A 23,251-nucleotide genomic window follows, 5' to 3' on the forward strand; every position below is an offset into this window, starting at 1 on the left:
TATTACCAAATACCTCCAATTAGAAATGTATTATAGTTCTCCTGTTTAGCGCTGTCATTTACCCCATGTGCAGGGCATGGCATTAGCTTAGGTATCCATGGTTACAACCGCTAACAACTAATTGTCTCTGAGTGGTCGTAACCGTGGACACCTAAGCCACTGCAATGCCGTGCACATGAGGGTAAATGACATAGCTAATCAGAAGAAATGTACTACATTTCTAATTGGAGGTATTTGCTTATATGCTTACAATTACTACATATTGGGATAGGATCTTGGAGATGGGAATACCCCCTTTAAGCTTGGCTGCAAAGCTTGTGAAAGTGTGAGAGTTTCAAATACATCTCGTCTTTTTTTTTTTTTTGCATCCAGTAATGCTTTTTTGGCCCCATTTATGTTTAACACTGTAACACTGTTGTGTAAGCGCAAGCACGTCAAGAAATCAATACATAGAGCGCTCCTAATAGAAAGGAAGAAATGTCCCCCTGTGTGGAAGTGTATTTTTGGGGATCCCAGCAGATTTAGAAGGCGTCTACTGTTTGTTGCAAAGGTTGCTTTCTTGACGTTGACCACCAGGTGGCGACCCTGTGAATTCCGTATTAACCCCGATATTCCCACTGCGGCCCCCAAAGACTTAAGAAGAAAAGCATGTTGGGGTATTTTGGAACCAAAATATCATTCATTCCATTACAATTTCACATACAAAAATGTCAAGTTCTGCCGGGATGAAATGGCAGGAATTCTCATTGAAACCAGACACAAACTTGGCGTTATTGGGAGCAGGAATGTTTTGTATTATCATTTCTCTCCTTAAATAATCCTCTTGTTTTCTAGTGAATTTTCAGTGCAGCTGACTGGGCCATGTACCGAATCCAGGCTGCCATCCAACGACAGTACCATTGACTGGGCTCGCGACCCACCTTTTGCCAGTGTTCAAGTAAGGCCAGTGTTCAAGTAGCATGGCCGTGGCACCGACACCATAAGCTTTCAGCCTTTCCTTGGTCTCCTGAATTGAGAGCACTGATCTCCCCGCGGGCTAATCCACAAACAATGCGGAATATGTTTATCCCATTGTGCTAATCCTCCTATCTTTAGCACATTCAGCAGCTCTGTCAAATGCAAAGTTAATTGCCAAGTTTGTGCATAATTAGTTGCACAAAGGTCGTTACCTGTCATTTTCTGCCACTAGATTTGGGCACATATGGGCTCTTCTCCCTCTTGCATGCACTCATCTCCCAAGCATCCAAGATTTCCTGATTGTAGCCTTGTGATCTGCATAGATTTGCTGATTGTAACCTTGTGATCTGCATAGATTTCCAGATTGTATCCTTGTGATCTGCACAGGGCTGTGGAGTCGGTAAGCCACAGTTGCGACTCCGACTCCTGGATTTTATCAGGCTCCGACTCCGACTCCTTCATAAATGGCCAATTCATAACAACAAATTTACTGTTGTAAAATATTAAACATCGTGCTTATTCAGTTTCTCACCATCATATAAGTAATCAGACCACTTAGAGCAAAAACTACATTTATTAGAATACAATTAGAATATAGCAAATAACTTTTATAAACTTTTCTAAACTGTAAGTAAATATGCAATAAACACTTTTATGCAGTTAATAAGAAGAAATCTATAAATTTGTCCTCAGAAAAAGTATTGCCTCTGTCAGATCCTCCTTCATGGATGCCCTCAAATCTGATCTAATTATTTTGAGAGCAGAGAACAACCTCTCTACACTAACTTGTGTTGGTGGCAAAGCAGTAACCACTTGGGCAACATCTCTGACAATGTCAGGATACAGAGGAATCGCTTGTTGCACTGTTATTTTTGATGAACGGTCAAATTTCTCAATTTCTTTTAGTGCACATGAAAAATTCTGCTGAAATGTACTGGCTGTGTTCCTTGATGGGGATGACTCTTCTTCTATGCGGGAACGCTTTGCACGGTCCTTGTGATCCAAATATTTTTCGAAATTAAATTCTTCATCAGTTGATGATGAGGGTGAAGATGTGGCAGGACGACCAAATTCTTCTTGTTCCTCCTGACTGTTCTGCAACCCTTTCATCCTTACTGCTATTTCAAACAGAGCTTCTTTTCCTTTACTTAGCTGTTGATCATCTAGAAGAATCCGATGCATTGGTTCTACATAAACAGCTGCCAAAAGAATGTTATTTTGTAATAGTAGCTCCTCTCTCCGTTTCATTGATGTAGCAATGCCACTTGCAATTAACCCTCCTCTTTGGGACAGGCGAAACATCAGGTTCTTCCACTCCTTTAAGAAAATACCTGGAGTTAAGTCCTCTGCTTGTAATTTTTTAGTCACTGTAAATGGGTGCTCTAGCAATTTTTCCAGCTCAGTCACCTGATTCCACTGATTTTCATTTAGCGTCAGTTGAGGGTTAGCCATGTCTACAAGAAAGGTTTTCAGTTCAACCAAGCGCTGAATCATTAAGTAAGTACTGCCCCATCGTGTGGCTTGATCAATAATTGCCCCTTTTCCAGCACGTCTCTTCAAAATTGAGTCAACTTTAGGGGTTCTGGCAACAGTAGCCAATTTTCTCACCTTGCCAATCAGTGCAGCAGCATGTCCTTCTTGCAGACTGTCTCTTATAGCCAGCTGTAGCGTATGCACAACACAGCGCATGTGATGAATGAAAGAACATATTGACACAGTTTCAACAAGATCATCTAAATTATCATGTTGCTGTTCATCTGAAGCAACTTCAGTTTGCTCCTCAGTTACAATACGGTGTTCCTCTATTTCAAACATTTCTGTGTCTGTGGACCCAGAATGTTCTTCTAGCTGCTGGTCACCATCATTACTCTCATTCATTAGCTTAATAGTACTTATCATATTTGAAGCATTGTCAGTTACGACAGAAAGAACTTGCTCTTTTTTAAGTTCATAGTCTTGCAGAACCTTTTCCACCAAGACCTGGAGAAACTCACTGGTGTGATGAGCTTTGGTGTCTTTTACTGCCAATGTCTTGGTAACTATTTCATTTTTGTCACAAACAAATCGGACATTGATGGCAAAATAGTTCACTCTGTGACGTGTGCAGGCATCCATTTTAAGAAACAGAAAGCGTCCCTTGAGAGTTTTTTTAAGTTCTTCCTTTTGTTTAAAAGCTTCTTCGATTACTAATTTTCTAATACTCTCTCTCTCCAGAGAAACACCAAGCTTGCGGGCCATTTCCCCATTCAGACACATAAAAGCTGGTCATGAAAATAATGAAATAGGCACACTATCCTTTACAACAAGCTCTATGATCTGTTTTTTAAATGTATCTACTGTCATTGTCACAGTAACTTTGTCACTGACAAAATATCTTGCAACTGATGGCTGCAAAGTTCTCTGCTCCTTTGTTTGGCTGGAAGAGCTGGGCACTGGTTCATTGGTTTGGATGCAGTCTTTCTCATCCACTGCTTTCAGTACTTCTGGATGAAAGCGCTGTAAATGTCTCTTTAGATTAGAAGCTCTGGTAGGAGCATTTTTATCTTTGCCTGAATATGCACTCATCTTGGCTTCACAGCATTTGTTTTCGTCTGGATCATTTGTCATACACTGACAGACATAATGTTTTCTATCTTGAGTGATGGTGAAATGTTCAAATACAGCTGATTTAATGTGATGCTTCTTTGACATTCTCAGGTTTTTAATTCTGCATTCACAATCCAAATGACAATTGTTTTTCCTAAAAACAATTGTACAAAATTATTGCCAGGTCGTACAACTGATATAGTGGTCAGTAAGGCTAGTTTCACACTAGCATTTATGAGCGCAGCGACGGCCTGCGCACGGCCGCAGCTAAGCCCCGCCCCCTGCCGCGCCCCGCCGGTAGCTCCGCCCACCGGCGCATGACACTGCATGCGCCCTGCGTCCCCTATCTTTATCACAGGGGGCGCAGGCCGTGCGCAGTATGCGTTTGGCGGCGCATGCGTCCTTTTGACGGTGCGCCGACCTGCGCCAAACGCAACCTGCTGCAGTTTGGTTGCGTCGGCGCACCGTCAAAAAGGCGCATGCGCCGCCAAACGCATACTGCGCACGGCCTGCGCCCCCAGTGATAAAGATAGGGGACGCAGGGCGCATGCAGCGTCATGCGCCGGTGGGCGGAGCTACCGGCGTAGGCGCGGCAGGGGGCGGGGCTTAGCGGCGGCCGTGCGCAGGCCGTCGCTGCGCTCATAAACGCTAGTGTGAAACTAGCCTAATACTGTTATTATTCCTCATGTACTCACAGTTAACTGATGCAAAGTTTGTTGAAAGGATAATACTTCTTACAGTCTTCCTCTTCTGAGTAGCAGGCAGCTGTGAGATGCTTGGAAGACGCACACCTAGTATGATCTAGTCTAGAGGAGGAGCTTTACTACTAAGAATTTGCAACACATTTTCACTTTCAGTTTCATACATTGTAAGTAGGGGGGTTGGGGCAGCATGAGGTTAACCAAGTATAAGATTAGATAAGGGCAGTGGAGAACAGTGACACACAAGAAATAAGAAATGTCTCTATCTCCAGCAGAACTGCTTATCACTGTTGTTCATAGTTTGATAGAACATATATATTTGAGTAACATTTATAAAATTCATATGAAAGTTCAATTATGAAATATTAATACATTTTTTTTTAAAGCTGGAGTCGGTACATTTCTACCGACTCCGACTCCAACCAAAACTAACTCCGACTCCACGACTCCGACTCCACAGCCCTCATCTGCATAGATTTCCTGATTGTAACCTTGTGATCTGCATAGATTTCCTGATTGTAACCTTGTGCTCTGCATAGATTTCCTGATTGTAACCTTGTGATCTGCATAGATTTCCTGATTGTATCCTTGTGATCTGCATAGATTTCCTGATTGTAACCTTGTGCTCTGCATAGATTTCCTGATTGTAACCTTGTGCTCTGCATAGATTTCCTGATTGTAACCTTGTGATCTGCATAGATTTCCTGATTGTATCCTTGTGATCTGCATAGATTTCCTGATTGTAACCTTGTGCTCTGCATAGATTTCCTGATTGTAACCTTGTGCTCTGCATAGATTTCCTGATTGTAACCTTGTGATCTGCATAGATTTCCTGATTGTAACCTTGTGATCTGCATAGATTTCCTGATTGTAACCTTGTGATCTGCATAGATTTCCTGATTGTAACCTTGTAATCTGCATAGATTTCCGGATACAAAGTGCTCTAGATATGGAAACGATGCTCATGGGCTGCTCCTGAGAGGCAACTGCGTGCCAGCACCCATCTCCTCTTATGTTTTCTTTTCTGTACAGGGGGAAAAAAAGGGACACTAATGCACAGATCTCTGCCAAAAAATGCTCTCCACCATGTGCTGCCTTCACCCCTTAAAAAAAGAAATTTTGCACCCCATTCTTTAACCAGGGCTGTGGAGTCGGTAAGCCAAACCTGCGACTCCGACTCCTCAATTACCCTTACACCAACTCTGACTCCAACTCCGACTCCCACACATATTGCTTATATTTAAGTGAAAAATTTATTGTAGTACAGTGTGAACACCAGACATTTGATAATTTCTATGATCCAATAATCAAGATATTTAGGTAGAACATAATATCTATTGGAATACAACTTTAGAACACAAAAAACTGTAATAAATTGTAAATATGTAATACACTGTATAATATCGATTACATATATACAGTACAGACCAAAAGTTTGGACACACCTTCTCATTCAAAAAGTTTTCATTATTTTCATGACTATGAAAATTGTAGATTCACTCTGAAGGCATCAAAACTATGAATTAACACATGTGGAATTATATAATTAACTAAAAAGTGTGAAACAACTGAAAATATGTCTTATATTCTAGTTTCTTCAAAGTAGCCACCGTTTGCTTTGATTGCTGCTTTGCACACTCTTGGCGTTCTCTTGATGAGCTTCAAGAGGAAGTCACTGGAAATGGTCTTCCAACAGTCTTGAAGGAGTTTCCAGAGATGCTTAGCACTTGTTGGCCCTTTTGCCTTCACTCTGCGGTCCAGCTCACCCCAAACCATCTCGATTGGGTTCAGGTCTGGTGACTGTGGAGGCCAGGTCATCTGGCGTAGCACCCCATCACTCTCCTTCTTGGTCAAATAGCCCTTACACAGCCTGGAGTTGTGTTTGGGGTCATTGTTCTGTTGAAAAATAAATGATGGTCCAACTAAACACAAACCGGATGGAATAGCATGCCGCTGCAAGATGCTGTGGTAGCCATGCTGGTTCAGTATGCCTTCAGTTTTGAATAAATCCCCAACAGTGTCACCAGCAAAGCACCATCACACCTCTTCCATGCTTCACGGTGGGAACCAGGCATGTAGAGTCCATCCGTTCACCTTTTCTGTGTCGCACAAAGACACGGTGGTTGGAACCAAAGATCTCAAATTTGGACTCATCAGACCAAAGCACAGATTTCCACTGGTCTAATGTCCATTCCTTGTGTTCTTTAGCCCAAACAAGTCTCTCCTGCTTGTTGCCTGTCCTTAGCAGTGGTTTCCTAGCAGCTATTTTACCATGAAGGCCTGCTGCACAAAGTCTCCTCTTAACAGTTGTTGTAGAGATGTGTCTGCTGCTAGAACTCTGTGTGACATTGACCTGATCTCTAATCTGAGCTGCTGTTAACCTGCGATTTCTGAGGCTGGTGACTAGGATGAACTTATCCTCCGCAGCAGAGGTGACTCTTGGTCTTCCTTTCCTGGGGCGGTCCTCATGAGAACCAGTTTCTTTGTAGCGCTTGATAGTTTTTGCCAATGCACTTGGGGACACTTTCAAAGTTTTCCCAATTTTTCGGACTGACTGACCTTCATTTCTTAAAGTAATGATGGTCACTCGTTTTTCTTTACTCAGCTACTTTTTTCTTGCCATAATACAAATTCTAACAGTCTATTCAGTAGGACTATCACCTGTGTATCCACCGGACTTCTGCACAACACAACTGATGGTCCCAACCTCATTTATAAGGCAAGAAATCCCACTTATTAAACCTGACAGGGCACACCTGTGAAGTGAAAACCATTTCCGGTGACTACCTCTTGAAGCTCATGAAGAGAATGCCAAGAGTGTGCAAAGCAGTAATCAAAGCAAAAGGTGGCTACTTTGAAGAACCTAGAATATAAGACATACAGTATTTTCAGTTGTTTTACACATTTTTGCTAATTATATAATTCCACATGTAATTCATTGTTTTGATGCCTTCAGAGTGAATCTACAATTTTTCCCTTCACCCATGACAGCACCACATGAGAGAGGGATCCGCCCCGCCAGGACAGGAACCTACTGAAACATAAGGGGCGGCACCTCTCCCCCGCTTCAGTTGGGTTCCTGTCCTGGAAAGGAATCCCTCTGACAGCGGCGGTGCCTGTGAGGATGAAAAGACCCAGGGCCGTCCCGGCGTGTAAGAATTGCAGGGCTGGCTTACCTGCGACGCCGGCCGTCGGCAGCTGGTAGCGCAGTCCCCGGGGTTTTGCCTGATTCGGGCCCCGGGTTCGTGCGGGCACGTCCCGATGTCCTCCCTTCGGAGGTTCCTCCACGTGCCGCCCTCCCCTTGCGCGCGCGCCCGTTCCTTCGCCTGCATGCAGGGGAAGCCGGGGCGGAGACCGGCGTCTGACGTCAGCGGCGCAGAGGATTCTGGGAGCGCGACCGCTGACGTCATCAGGACGCGACGGTCATGGCGCCGGGCGCGACGCCGGCCAGGAGAAGCGGCTGGCGGTCGCGGGGGGAGGGGTAATGAGCACTCACCGGTAAAAGAAGGAGCGTAAGCGGCTGCAGGGGTGACAATGGCGTCTCAGGAGGATCGCTCACCGTCCTCATTGTCTCTGCCCCCATCGCAAGCTTCTGGTCGCAAGAGCCGCTCGAGCGGCAAAAGTAGCAGCCGTCCAAGTCAACGATCGAGGGATTCCTCGAGGTCAAAAGAGTGCAGAGCGCACGCTCCTTCGCAGCCCCAGAGCCCGGTATCAGTCGTTCCTGGGTGGTGAGTGATCTCCGTGAAAGTAGACAATATTATAATAGGCCTTCCTATGTCTTTTTTTTTTTTTTCTTCATGTTAGGGAGGAAAAAAAGCCATAAGCAAAAAGAAAAATAGAGAATGTGCCATATGCCACAGCCCTTTAGCGAAAGACTACCAAAAGGACTTATGTGTCAGCTGTATCCAGCGGACTATGGCTGAAGAGGTGCCGAGCCTGGCAACAAACCTCAGGTCAATAATAAAATCTGAGGTACAGGGCTCACTTAAAAAATTATTGAAAAAGAAGAGTAAGAGTAGGAAAGCCTCCCCGAGTTCCGCGTCAGGCTCCTCCTCCTCTTCGGAGTATCAAGTTGAGCACGGGTCATCTTCATCCTCAGACAGTGATACAGGGGGCAGACCTTCCTTTCCCGTAGAAAATACGGACGCTCTCCTTAAAGCCATTAGGTCCACTATGGGCCTGCAGGAGGAGAAGGTAGAGAGATCACTGGAGGATGTAATGTTTGGCGGCCTGCAAGAAAGGAAGAAGCGTACCTTTCCGGTTAATGACAAGGTTCAGGCCCTAATCGAGAGAGAGTGGAAGAAACCGGAGAAGTCAGGTAGCCTTCCCTCCTCTTCAAAACGAAGATACCCCTTTGAGGCTAAAGACACGGACGTCTGGGACAAGGTCCCAAAGATTGACGCAGCAGTGTCTAGGTCTTCCAAGAAGTCGGCCCTGACCCTGGAGGATTCAGGGGTTTTGAGAGATCCCTTGGATAAAAAAGCGGACTCATACCTAAGGCACACTTGGGAGGCAGCGGCAGGGGGTCTGAAACCAGCAATAGCCGGCACCTGCACAGCCCGGTCATTAATGGTCTGGTTGCAACAACTTGAAGAAAAATTAGTCTCCAAAGTACCAAGAGAGAAAATATTAGGAGAAATGTACCTGCTGCACGGAGCTGCCGCCTTCTTGGCTGACACCTCCGCCGACTCGATGAGGTTAACGGCAAGAGCAGCGGGGCTATCAAACGCCGCAAGACGGGCGTTATGGCTCAAAGGCTGCCCTGGGGACATTCAATCTAAGGCGAAGTTATGCTCGTTACCATGTGATGGGCAGTTCCTGTTTGGAAAAAACCTAGACGACATCCTGGAAAAAGCCGGTGATAAAAAGAAGGGCTTCCCCAGATTCATGGGTGATCAAAGGAGACCGCCCTTTCGGAGGGGAAGGTTCAATCGAGGCCGTCCCCCGGGAGAGCGGAAAAGGTGGGACGACAAGAGGAAAAAAGAACCGGGGTTCATGTTTGGGGGAACTACCTCAACCGCCAAAAAATCCCCGCAATGACACCAGCCCTCCTGTGGGGGGAAGATTGAGGCTCTTTTCCCAAGAATGGGAGAAAATATCGGCCAACAATTGGATTCTGAACATTATAAAGAATGGCTTAAAAATCCCCTTCTTCCAGCATCCAAGAGCTTCATTTGTGGTGACCCCCGTCAGAAAGGAACCAGGAGAGCAATCAGCCATAGAAATAGAAATCTTAGGACTGTTGGAGAAACAAGTTCTGATAGAGGTCCCAAAAGATCAAGAGAGAAGGGGGTTCTATTCTCCCCTCTTCCTAATAAAAAAACCCGACCTTTCCTTCAGAACGATAATAAATCTCAGGCGCCTCAATCAATGGATCTTGAACCAAACATTCAAAATGGAATCAGTGACTTCGGCCATAAAGCTGTTACACCACAACTGCTTCATGGCCGTAATAGATTTGAAGGATGCCTATTACCATATCCCGATGCACCAAGAATACCAGAAATACCTGAGGTTAGCCCTATACATCCAGGGCGACCTCAGGCATTTTCAATTTACAGCTCTTCCGTTTGGCATATCCATAGCGCCAAGGATTTTTACAAAAGTAATAGCGGAAATGACAGCTTTCCTTCGAATCCACAATGTGATTATGGTGCCTTACTTGGACGATTTTTTGGTCATTGGCAATTCAGAACATCATTGCGCACACCAGGTGGAGAAAATAACAGAGACCCTGCAAAAACTGGGTTGGATGGTAAACTTAAAAAAATCAAAACTTCAACCCCTAAAAAAACAAACATTTCTAGGTTTCGTCTTGGACTCCGACCGTCAAGTTTGTCTCTTGCCAGAGAAAAAACTAGACAAGGTGAGAGAAATGACCCTTACGGCAATACAGCATCCTCACATGACCCTAAGAAGGGCAATGTCCCTGTTGGGCACGCTAACAGCCTGTATCCCGGCGGTCAACTGGGCACAGTTTCATACCCGACAACTGCAGGCGGAAATCTTGTCAGCCCAGAGACGATTGAAAGGGCGTTTAGAAGGGAAGCTGGAACTTTCCGAAAGGGGGAAAAACTCTCTCACTTGGTGGCTAGACGGCACAAATTTAGCAGGGGGAACTTTGTGGCACAAGCCCGTGTCTGATGTAATATTGACGGACGCAAGCTCCTCGGGATGGGGGGCACACCTGAGAGAACATATGGCCCAAGGGTCCTGGGGTCACACAGAGCAGAAGGCTTCCTCCAACTTAAGTTAAGAGCGATAAACAGAGCCCTAGAGGCATTCATTCCCATGTTACAGGGTCAAAACGTCCGAATTATGTCAGACAACAGGGTGGCAGTGGCGTATGTCAACCACCAGGGAGGGACAAGGTCAAACTCCCTAATGGACGAAGCCAAAAATAATCTTCCTCAAAGCAGAACAACATCTAACCTCCCTAACGGCCCTACATATCAAAGGGACAGAAAATGTTCAAGCCGACTTTCTAAGCCGCAACAAGTTAAAACAGGGAGAGTGGGTCTTAAATCGTGTAATATTCCAGAGGATAGTACAGTTATGGGGGCAGCCAGTGATCGACCTCTTTGCCACCAAAAACAACCGACAAGTGAGAAGGTTCTGCTCATTAAACCCAGGGGAAAACCCGTGGGCAGTAGACGCTCTACAAATCCCGTGGCTGTTCAAACTAAGCTATGCCTTTCCCCCAGTAGCGTTAATCCCGGCAGTGGTAAAAAAGATAAGAGACGAACAAGCCAGAGTAATCCTCATAGCCCCGTTCTGGCCAAAAAGACCGTGGTTTTCACTACTACAAATGATGTCTCTCTCGGACCCGTGGGTACTGCCAGAAATTCCAGATTTATTAGCTCAGGGGCCGATATTCCACAAACAAGTCAAGGGGCTCCATCTGACGGCGTGGAATTTGAGAGGGCACTTTTGAGAGATAAAGGTTTCTCCCCGGGGTTGGTGACTACTCTAATGAAGAGTAGAAAACCAATAACAACCAACATATATGGTAGGACGTGGAAGAAATTCCTGCAATTCCTTGGAAAACCGTTAGGTCAAGAACCCCCAATCGAGTCCATCTTGGAGTTCTTGCAGGCAGGCCTACAGCTAGGCCTGGCGGTTAATACCCTCAAGGTACAGGTTTCAGCGCTGGGTGCATTATACAATTGCAATATAGCAGCAAACAGATGGGTAGCCAGGTTCATAAAATCTTGCCACAGATCTAGGCCAGTTTCCTTACCGAAAATAGCTCCTTGGGATCTAAATCTGGTACTGGAATCCCTTACGAAGGAGCCGTTTGAACCCATACAGCAGATTTCAACTAAAAATCTCACCCTAAAAACCATCATTTTGGTAGCTCTAACGTCGGCACGTAGAGTTAGTGACTTACAGGCCCTTTCAGTCAACCCACCATATACCCAGATATACCAGGATAGGGTGGTTATGAGAACAGACCCTGCTTACTTGCCGAAAGTAGTAACTAACTTTCACCGAAACCAAGAAATTGTCCTCCCTTCCTTTTGCGAGAATCCGAAAAACCCAGGGGAGGAGAAATTTCATACCCTAGACGTTAAAAGAACCCTAGTAGAGTATATGTCTATAACCAGCCAGTGGAGGAGGTCCCAGTCCCTATTTGTAGCCTTCCAGGGTGCTAGGAAAGGTTATGGAGTGTCAAAGGGGACTATTGCCCGATGGATTAGGGAGGCCATTAGTGTAGCCTATTCAACCAGTGGCGTCCCGTTCCTGACGGTATCAAGGCTCATTCCACCAGAGCCGTGGCGACCTCCTGGGCTGAGAAAGCAGAGGTATCAATAGAGCAAATTTGTAAGGCCGCTACCTGGGCCTCACCCTCAACTTTCTTTAGACACTATAGACTAAATCTATCCTCCTCTGCTGACTTGACCTTTGGTAGAAGGGTGCTGCAAGCGGTGGTCCCTCCCTAAGGTGTTCGAAGTCTCCAGAATCTCTCATGTGGTGCTGTCATGGGTGAAGGGAAAACCACCATGGTTACTTACCGGTAGCCGGTTTTTCCGGAACCCATGACAGCACCCGTATATTTCCCCCCCTTTTTTCACCGTTTGGGTGTGCACAATAGTCGGGTGTATTTGTGTGATGTGGTGTTGGCTAAATATGTAACTAACCGGGAAGTCCTCTCAAATGCTCTGTAATCCAACTGAAGCGGGGGAGAGGTGCCGCCCCTTATGTTTCAGTAAGTTCCTGTCCTGGCGGGGCGGATCCCTCTCTCATGTGGTGCTGTCATGGGTTCCGGAAAAACCGGCTACCGGTAAGTAACCATGGTGGTTTCATAGTCATGAAAATAAAGAAAACTCTTTGATTGAGAAGGTGTGTCCAAACTTTTGGTCTGTACTGTGTGTGTGTGTTAGTGTGTGTGTGTATGTGTGTATACATATATATATATATATATATACAGTGGGGAAAAAAAGTATTTAGTCAGTCAGCAATAGTGCAAGTTCCACCACTTAAAAAGATGAGAGGCGTCTGTAATTTACATCATAGGTAGACCTCAACTATGGGAGACAAACTGAGAAAAAAAAATCCAGAAAATCACATTGTCTGTTTTTTTTTCATTTTATTTGCATATTATGGTGGAAAATAAGTATTTGGTCAGAAACAAGCAATCAAGATTTCTGGCTCTCACAGACCTGTAACTTCTTCTTTAAGAGTCTCCTCTTTCCTCTACTCATTACCTGTAGTAATGGCACCTGTTTAAACTTGTTATCAGTATAAAAAGACACCTGTGCACACCCTCAAACAGTCTGACTCCAAACTCCACTATGGTGAAGACCAAAGAGCTGTCAAAGGACACCAGAAACACAATTGTAGCCCTCCACCAGGCTGGGAAGACTGAATCTGCAATAGCCAACAAGCTTGGAGTGAAGAAATCAACTGTGGGAGCAATAATTAGAAAATGGAAGACATACAAGACCACTGATAATCTACCTCGATCTGGTGCTCCATGCAAAATCCCACCCCGTGGGGTCAGAATGATCACAAGAACGGTGAGCAAAAATCCCAGAACCACGCGGGGGGACCTAGCGAATGAACTGCAGAGAGCTGGGACGAATGTAACAAGGCCTACCATAAGTAACACACTACACCACCATGGACTCAGATCCTGCAGTGCCAGACGTGTCCCACTGCTTAAGCCTGTACATGTCCGGGCCCGTCTGAAGTTTGCTAGAGAGCATTTGGATGATCCAGAGGAGTTTTGGGAGAATGTCCTATGGTCTGATGAAACCAAACTGGAACTGTTTGGTAGAAACACAACTTGTCGTGTTTGGAGGAAAAAGAATACTGAGTTGCATCCATCAAACACCATACCTACTGTAAAGCATGGTGGTGGAAACATCATGCTTTGGGGCTGTTTCTCTGCAAAGGGGCCAGGACGACTGATCCGGGTACATGAAAGAATGAATGGGGCCATGTATCGTGAGATTTTGAGTGCAAACCTCCTTCCATCAGCAAGGACATTGAAGATGAAACGTGGCTGGGTCTTTCAACATGACAATGATCCAAAGCACACCGCCAGGGCAACGAAGGAGTGGCTTCGTAAGAAGCATTTCAAGGTCCTGGAGTGGCCTAGCCAGTCTCCAGATCTCAACCCTATAGAAAACCTTTGGAGGGAGTTGAAAGTCCGTGTTGCCAAGCGAAAAGCCAAAAACATCACTGCTCTAGAGGAGATCTGCATGGAGGAATGGGCCAACATACCAACAACAGTGTGTGGCAACCTTGTGAAGACTTACAGAAAACGTTTGACCTCTGTCATTGCCAACAAAGGATTTATCACAAAGTATTGAGATGAAATTTTGTTTCTGACCAAATACTTATTTTCCACCATAATATGCAAATAAAATGAAAAAAAAACAGACAATGTGATTTTCTGGATTTTTTTTTCTCAGTTTGTCTCCCATAGTTGAGGTCTACCTATGATGTAAATTACAGACGCCTCTCATCTTTTTAAGTGGTGGAACTTGCACTATTGCTGACTGACTAAATACTTTTTTTCCCCACTGTATGTATATGTATATATATATGTATATGTGTGTGTGTGTATGTATGTGTGTATATATATATATATATATATATATGTATACACACACATACACACACACTATGACTTATCTCGGCTAAGATAAAGCCTAGATCCTCAGGCTACATTCACACTATGGGCGTAGCCAGGATCAAACCTGGGGGGGGCAGAATCTCATACTGTTCCGCAGAATTTCATACTGCACACATCAGCTGCTGCAGAACCTCATACTGCACACCCCTACACTTGAAAATAAAGCCTGTACCTTAAGAAGATGTGGTGAATGCAGTCTATTTATTCCAACTATCAGTTGATGTTACTGAAGACGAGCAATGCCTGTCCTGGGCGTCCTTTTGGGCAGCTATGAGGTGTACCTGACTGGTGCTAAAAAAAAAAGGAGTGTTAGTCTGTGTGCTATCCGGCTTTCATTCTTTTTGGTACAGATATGATATGGATACAGATATGGAGAAATGGATATATAGAACAGATTTCTAATCCGCTTTTGCTATTGAAAGCATTATCTATGAGCTCAAAAACCTTTCAGGTGATGCGGTTTTTTCAAAAGCTGATCTGCTTTTGCAACTGAAAAACATATCCTCAAAAAACGCAGGAAAAACGCTGTGTGTGAATGTAGCCTTAGATCAGGAATAGAACAGTCATTTATAGGACATTTCATAACTTTCCCAAATTCCTATGAAAAAATATTCAGCACATTCTGCATTGAATTACTGTACCCAATTTATTATATATTTTAGGAGTCGGTCCATTTTATACCAACTCCAACTGCGACTCCGACTCCACAGCCCTGTCTTTAACTGGACCCCTTTAAAGGGATATTCTCTCCTCATGTTACCACCTATTGCTAATACCATTAGAGATCCCTAATTTTTGGGGACGCTGATAGAATGATTTATCTGTCCCATCATCTATGCCCTGTGAAGCTCCTGGAAAATTCTCAGCGGTTCTCACACTTCTGTTATACAACAACTCACCTTGACCCGACCTTAGTCCTAACAGAGGCATGTAATGTCTAACCAGGACGGGAGCAGAAACCTCATAACACCCAGGACTCCTGATCTGCAGCCAAGTGCTCCATTCACCTTCAGGAAAGAAACTCCCTTGAATAAAATTTCAAAGGGGCCCTCCGAATGCAGGACGGGGGTCAGAAGGAAGCACCAGGCATATTCTGAACTTAGAACTGGTTAACTTAAAGGGATCATGTGACCGTTCGGAACTGTAAATATAAAACAAACTTTGTTGGAGTCCGATGATCGGCCAATCAGGGGCCTTGCCTCATTTGCCCTTAAACTCTTCCATCAGAACGAGCTCACTGACAGATTATCACTCTACTCATTCTGCAGCCAGCAATAGGCGATGGAACACTATGCAAACATTAAAATAATTGAAAAAATATTTTTAGCCCCAAAATCATGCATTTAAGTAATAATAAAAATGGCCCTAAATGCCTCCATCCGATAACCCCTCTTAAGGAACATGCCTCCTTACAAAAAGAGAACATCCCCAGTTTCTGAGTTTGTCAGATTGTTTTATTCATCTTCTCCATATTTACAGTTAAGTGTTTGCCCCCTTCCTGATTTCCTTCTCTTCCATGTTTGTCACACTTAAATGTTTCAAATTGGCAAGCAAAGTTACATTTTAGACAAAGATAACACAAATAATCACAAAATGCAGTGTTTTTAAATGTAGGTCTTTATTATTAAGGGAAAACCTCTTCCTGAACCCCAAGAGTTTTGGGAGAATAATCTGTGGACTGACGAGACAAAAGTTGAATTTTTTGGAAGGTGTATGTCCCGTTACATCTGGCGAAGAAGTAACACAGTATTTTAGAAAAGAAACCTCATACCAACAGTAAAATATGGTGGTGGTAGTGTGATGGTCTGGGGCTATTTTACTGCTTCAGGACCTGGAAGACTTGCCATGGTAAATGGAACCATGAATTCTGCTGTCCACCCAAAAATCCTGACGGAGAATGTCTGGCCATCTGTACATGACCTCAAGCTGAATCGCACTTGGGTTATGGAGCAGGACAATAATCCAGAACACACCAGCAAGTCCACCTCTGAATGGCTCTAGGAAAGCAAAATTAAAATTTTGGCGTGGCCTGTTCAAAGTCCTGACCTTAATCCAATTGAGATGCTGCGGCATGACCTTAATAAGGCGGTTCATGCTTGGAGACCCTCCAGTGTGGCTGAATTACAACAATTCTGCAAAGATGAGTGGACAAAATTCCTCCAGAGCGTTGTAAAAGACTCATTGCCAGTTATCACTGAATCCTGATTGTAGTTGTTGCTGCTAAGGGCGGCCCAACCAGTTATTAGGTTTAGGGGCAATCACTTTTTCACACAGGGCCCTGTAGGTTTGGATTTCTTTTTTCCTTTATAGTAAAGACCTTCATTTTAATCAGTTTCTGGAAAAGCTGCGTAAAAATGGCTGCCAGTCGTGTTTATCCTGCGGCTGTCACCCAGCTTTCCTTTACTCCTAACAAGCTGACTTATTTTATTTTTTAAGTGTTAGTGTCTTCTAGACTTATGACTTCAGCAGGGTAGGGTTGTAAGTGGCGGACCCCCTGCAGCGGCTGGGGAGCTGACCATACGAGTGAAGCCTCCGGCTTAGGACCATATTCTACATTGCGAGTTGAACCACTGCCGTCATGGTGCCTGGAGCGCCACCTAGTGGGCCGCAAGCAAATACCATGATGTTCTAGTGTTTCGTAATAATGCTTAAACTAATGGAGAAATGCACAGTACAACCCACCACCACCATCACCGGGGCACCTTTTATCAGCGGGGCACACAGTTATCATTATCTCTTATACAGGGGTTGACAAGGATTAGGACATTAACACCCTGAACCATGGGTGGAATACGATTCAGCCTCATTTAAGTGAATGGATAAAAGCTGCAATACCACACACAACCTATGGTCAGAGGTGGTGCTGTTTCTGAAAGAAAGCAGCTATGATTTTCTAAACCTGGCAACTCCTTAAATACCCAGGTGAGATGTAGAATTTGTAGCCCTTGAATAATGGCTCTACTATTTGTTGAGGGTCCAAGTTGATTCTAAATCACAGGCAAAGTGCCGCACTAGCTTTGATGCTTTACACTGCAGCTCTGCTCCATCAGAACATTGTTACGACAATGGTTGGGGACTGAGGTAAGGTGAAATCCACCTCCTGACTCTTCAGACAACCTGACTTGTACGCTGCGCTTCCTGCTTTGCCGTATAGTATGTGACTCCACCACAGCTACATTGTCAGCTGGCACAGTCAGATGCTGACCATTAACCCCTTTGCTTTACACTGCAGCTCTGCTTGTTTAGACTGGTTGAATAAAGACAGTAAGTCCATACCTAAATAGACCATTTCCCTGTCTGAGAAAAAGGTTACTGGGAAGGCGCTGAAGGCAAGCGGTCTCTGTGGGGTAGGGGGTCTTGTTTCAATCGAAAGTGAATAACCCCTTTAAACCATAACTTCACCTTAATCCTGAAACTATAAAGCCTGGCTGCAGCCAACTCCTTTCCCATGTCATACTCCTAGCGATCCGGGAAGCTGAGCTTTGCGGTGCTGTTTGCTTTCTTTGTAGCAGATTTGTTCTTTTCCTCCGTGTCGCGTTCGCTTTAAGATATAATTTCTCAGGATGACACAATAATCTGCGATGTTTCCCGCAGCTGTAAGTGCTTAAATATCTCATGTCGGGATGCAATTAGCTGCATTTTTATTCTCCCCGTTGTATAATTTCATTACATTCTGGTCACGGTGACATTTAGAAACCTCACGTTTGGTGATTAGACTCGTGATTTATTTATATATATTTTTTTCTTTTTTTTTTTCAGAAATTGTCCGCAGGTGTCAGCCAGTTTGCTTACACCTGTGTCCAGGACCACGCCATATGGACCAACCAGCAGTTCTGGGAGACCACGTTCTACAATGACGTCCAGAGCCAAGTGCGCTCTCTCTACCTGAACGCGAGAGATGTAAGCCAGGGAACTTCATCTGTGCCAAAGGTACCGGCTGATGTAGGGCTGAGGGTCCTGGAGGGGGCAGTCACTTTCTACAACGGCTTAGTGCCAACATGAAGGTTGTGTGTATAAGCCGAAAATGGTTCTCCTGCAAGATTGTAGCGTGCAGATGTAAATTATTTATTGTCACCCCTTCAAGAAAAGCAGTAGTGCTGTACGACGTGTGTCACATGGCCTCCTGCTGAACTTTTATGATTACAGCTCTGGAGTATAATACAGTCTGTTATCCCGCACATCATGGGAAAGTAATGTAATGTGTGTACACAGTGACTGCACGAGCAGAATAGTGAGTGCAGCTCTGGGGTATAATACAGGATGTAACTCAGGATCAGTAATGTAATGTATGTACACAGTGACTGCACCAGCAGAATAGTGAGTGCAGCTCTGGGGTATAATACAGGAGGTAACTCAGGATCCGTAATGTAATGTATGTACACAGTGACTGCACCAGCAGAATAGTGAGTGCAGCTCTGGGGTATAATACAGGATGTAACTCAGGATCAGTAATGTATGTACACAGTGACTGCACCAGCAGAATAGTGAGTGCAGCTCTGGGGTATAATACAGGATGTAACTCAGGATCAGTAATGTATGTATACAGTGCAGTGACTGCACCAGCAGAATAGTGAGTGCAGCTCTGGGGTATAATACAGGATGTAACTCAGGATCAGTAATGTAATGTATGTACACAGTGACTGCACCAGCAGAATAGTGAGTGCAGCTCTGGAGTATAATACAGGATGTAACTCAAGATCAGTAATGTAATGTATGTACACAGTGACTGCACCAGCAGAATAGTGAGTGCAGCTCTGGAGTATAATACAGGATGTAACTCAGGATCAGTAATGTAATGTATGTACACAGTGACTGCACCAGCAGAATAGTGGGTGCAGCTCTGGAGTATAATACAGGATGTAACTCAGGATCAGTAATGTAATGTATGTACACAGTGACTGCACCAATAGAATAGTGAGTGCAGCTCTGGGGTATAATACAGGATGTAACTCAGAATCAGTAATGTATATACACAGTGACTGCACCAGCAGAATAGTGAGTGCAGCTCTGGAGTATAATACAATCTGCAGTATACATATTGTTTAATATGTAATATTAAAAAATTGCCCCAGGAGCTTACACTCTTATCCCAATTTTGAATGGTTCTTAGAACAGCCAGTAGTGACCACAGAAGTGAGTAAATAAGATACATAGACACCTCTATGTAGATACATAATATACACTGGTGAGCAGGACTCGTGTTATGTTTTGCACTGTTTCCAGGAGAATGGTGTGGACAGCTCGGAGCAGGAGAACACCGTCATGGACCTGGCAGCCGAGCAGCTTCGTCTGTGGCCCACACTCAGCAAGGAGCAGCAGCAAGAGCTGGTGCAGAGCGAGGAGAGCACAGTGTTCAGCCAAGCCATACACTTCGCCAACCTCATGGTTTATCTCCTGGTGCCATTAGACACAAGCAAGAACAAACTGCTGCGGACGTCTGCCACCGGCGATTGGGAGAGCGGCAGCAACAGTATCGTCACCAATAGGTAAGTCATGGAGGGCGCAGGTGACCGGCACAATCCAGTACTGGGACATCTGTTCCCTAGCTACACAACTAGTTCACTAGATCGTACACTTTTCAGAAGTGGGCTGCGGACTGTGCCATTTGGCAGGATCATTGTGAGGGAGGATCCCTTTAAGTCATCACTGCTTGCAGAGGTTATGAGGCTGAAGGGAATCCGTTTGGACTAGCAGGTTCAGAGTAACCTAAGGCTGTGTGCACACGATGCAGATTTGCAGCGGTTCCGCAGCGAATGTTACCGCGCAGAAACGTTGCAGATCCGCATTGTGATGTACAGTAGCCTTAAAATCAATGTAAAAAAAAAACCGCTGTGCAGACGCTGCGGATTTTTCCGCGGTACAAAATCTGCAGCATGTTACTTTTGTGCGGTTTTCCATCTCCCCTGTCACCAAATCCGCAGGGGGAAAACCGCGATGGAAAACCGCATGAAAAATGGAAGAAATACGCAGGAAAAATGCAGGTCATTTGACCTGCGGATTTCTTCCATTCTGCGCGGAAAAATCCGCAGGGCCAAAAAGTCCGTCTGCACTCAGCCTTAATGTGTTTTTCCAGGAGTCCTTTTCAGTTGGATGCCAGGCAGCATTTACAGCCGTAGAAAGGCACATTTAGACAATTCCTTTCATATTCCTGCCCAAAAACAGGTTCTTATGGACTAAACACGAGATTAATAGCGCTCATTTAAAGGCACAACTGTACGTGGACAGAACAGTTGCTAATGTGCTTGTTCTGTCTCAGCATGCATAATTTCTGCAGCACATTCTTGTTTCTTGCCTCGTGAGCCGCCTCACTGTTGTTTCAACTTCACCATGTGTAGAAGGCTTACAGGGTTGATCCTATACCAATAATAATATTCACAAATATCGCCAATTATACTAATTATAGATGTAGTATATTTCTTCTGATTAGCTATGTCACTTACCCCATGTCCTGGGTAGTGCAGTATCTTAGGTGTCCACGGTTACGACCACTCCTATAGTGACAGCTAGTTGCTAGTGGTCGTAACCATGGATACCCAAGCTACTGTAATGTCCTTCAAATGATGTAAGTGACATAGTTAATCAGGAGAACTATCATACATTTCTAATTGTAGGTATTTGCTAATATTATTACAAGTACTACATATTGGGAGAAGATCTTGCATATGGGAATACCCCTTTAAGTTATAATTTTTGCAAATGAGTCCAGCCCCCAGGAGGTTAATCCCCGGACCCCCACATGATACGCCTGTGTTTACCTCCGCTGGAATGTCCCGCATGTCTTCATGTCTCCACTTAGATTAAGTGTCTGTTTATCGTGTTACGATCAATCACTTTTCTGTTGTCTAAAGTGCCCTGAGCTCATTGTTTGTGTTGTTGTGGATCATTCCTTCACCGTGACTCGCCTCCATTCCCGCAGCATACACGGCCCCTCGAACCAGCCGTTTCATCGCGGCGCGCTCCCGGCCTAGGCCGGCTCTGTAAAATATGCAACCTTTACCAGCACTCAGCATGTTTTCCATCAGATTGTCCAAATAAATTACAAGTGATGAACTTCGCTGATAGCAGCAATGGAATTTTTGGCTTTTTTTTTTTTTTTTTTTTTTTAAAGTGCCATCAAGATCCTTGAAAAATAGTCAAGGAGACTTCAGCACATTGCTATCTCCTGATATTAAGTGTTGCTTCATATACTTACAAGGAAAGCATTATGTATCCTATCTCCGTAGAAATGTGAGTAAGGTAAGAAAGAAGACCTCCAGCGGGCAGACAGACGCCCTAATCCCTTCAGAATGCAACAATTGTTGAAGCCCATGTATTTCTGATCAATACAGTTTAGAATCCCCCTGTATATACACAACTCTTCTCAGCAGGTATCGTGGGGTGCGACTGCAAGGGTTCATCTAATTTGAAGGGGTAATTTCAAGTCCACGGTTTTATCCCCAATATATAGTAGGTGTAATAATATTAGGAAATACATCCAATTAGAAATGTTGTATAGTTATTCTGATTAGTTTGTCACTTACACCATGTGCAGGGCATGGCAGTTGCTTAGATTTCCATGGTTACAACCACTCCTATAGTGACAGCTGTTATTGGTCGTAACTATGGATACCTAAGCCACTTCAGTGCCCTGTACATGTGGTTAAGTGACTTAGTGAATCAGAAGAACTACACTGTATTTCTAAATGGAGGTATTTTGTAGTATTATAATTATTATACCTACTACATATTGAGATAGGATCTTGGAGATGGGAATACCCCTTTAATCATAGGCTGCTGAATGAGCATAAATCACACCCCAATAAAATCTGCAGACCCCGGATACACAACACGCTACCGCCACTTACCAAACAGACGGGGTTATGAGCCTCCCAGTCAGTGAAAAGGCCACTCTCTCCAATAAGCTATGTATTTTTTTTTTTTTTATAGAGTAGACAAGCTTTAATATATAGAAAATTACACTGCTTACAAGAAAATGATCAAAAAGAGAAACATAACTCACAATATGAAAACAGTTCTAAAATAAGAAAGAAAAAAAGAGAAACAAGAGAAATACCTACACATTTCACTCTACAGTTATCCATATTTTTCTGTGGAGATGGGGATAGTTTATGGATCACACTCCGCTCGGCGGACCCCGACCCCCCCCACCATGTGATCACCTTTCCGTTATTAAATCTATTTTTTATATGTTGTATAATGGAGGATATTTAGAGTCTTAAAGATTGTTATATTTGAAGTGTGAAGCGCTACAAAGAAACTGGCTCACATAAGCAGGGCCGGCTCCAGGATTTTGAGGGCCACCGGCGAAAGAGTCTCAGTGGATAGCACATACCATGATTCATGATGCGCAGATACAGCAGAGAAATACCGGTATAGCACGATGCCAGATTTCACTTCTTACATGAGTGATAGCTATTGTAAATTCTACAGTACCATGCAGCAGAGGTAGGTGGATGAGGGAGATTATTACAGGAGACAGCCAGGACAGGGGACATTATTGTATGGGAGGTGAACAATCATGTCATTATAGGGTCTAGGGCGCAGCAAGGGCCCATATATATGTACAACTTGCAGATGAGGGCCCCAATCCAAATTTTGGTGAAGGGCCTATCAGACTCTAGTTATACCACTGGCACTACATGTACTACAATGCGGCAAAGCCAAATGTGGCTACAATTAGTGTCAGCCCGAGTCGACAGCCCCATCTTGGACTGCCCCCAAGTCTATACTGAACTTCCCCCAAAATTTTGTGATTCCAAACAACTTACGCAAACTCTGTCCCTTTCTTATCTAGGACAGCCATTGTTTTGTCTCCAAAAATTTCTGACAGTTGCATCAAATTCCGGACTTTTAGCTACTTTGG

The 23,251-nt window shown here is 44.3% G+C and overlaps 1 protein-coding gene across 5 annotated transcripts in view; it reads left to right on the forward strand.

Annotated features, from left to right (window-relative positions):
• SBF2 (SET binding factor 2) overlaps window positions 1-23,251 on the forward strand; it is a 312,854-nt gene that overhangs the window by 199,812 nt on the left and 89,791 nt on the right. For 4 of the 5 annotated variants that reach the window (XM_073578404.1, XM_073578400.1, XM_073578401.1 and 1 more), the window contains exons 18-19: window positions 18,148-18,318; window positions 19,612-19,874. In XM_073578404.1, the coding sequence (XP_073434505.1) occupies window positions 18,148-18,318; window positions 19,612-19,874 (434 nt within the window). The remainder of the gene's footprint in view (window positions 1-18,147; window positions 18,319-19,611; window positions 19,875-23,251) is intronic. The other variant, XM_073578402.1, reaches the window with a different exon arrangement.

The sequence above is a fragment of the Dendrobates tinctorius genome, unplaced genomic scaffold, assembly GCF_039654945.1.
Source record: "Dendrobates tinctorius isolate UK_male_01 unplaced genomic scaffold, ASM3965494v1 ptg000059l, whole genome shotgun sequence".
NCBI classification, from domain to species: domain Eukaryota; kingdom Metazoa; phylum Chordata; class Amphibia; order Anura; family Dendrobatidae; genus Dendrobates; species Dendrobates tinctorius.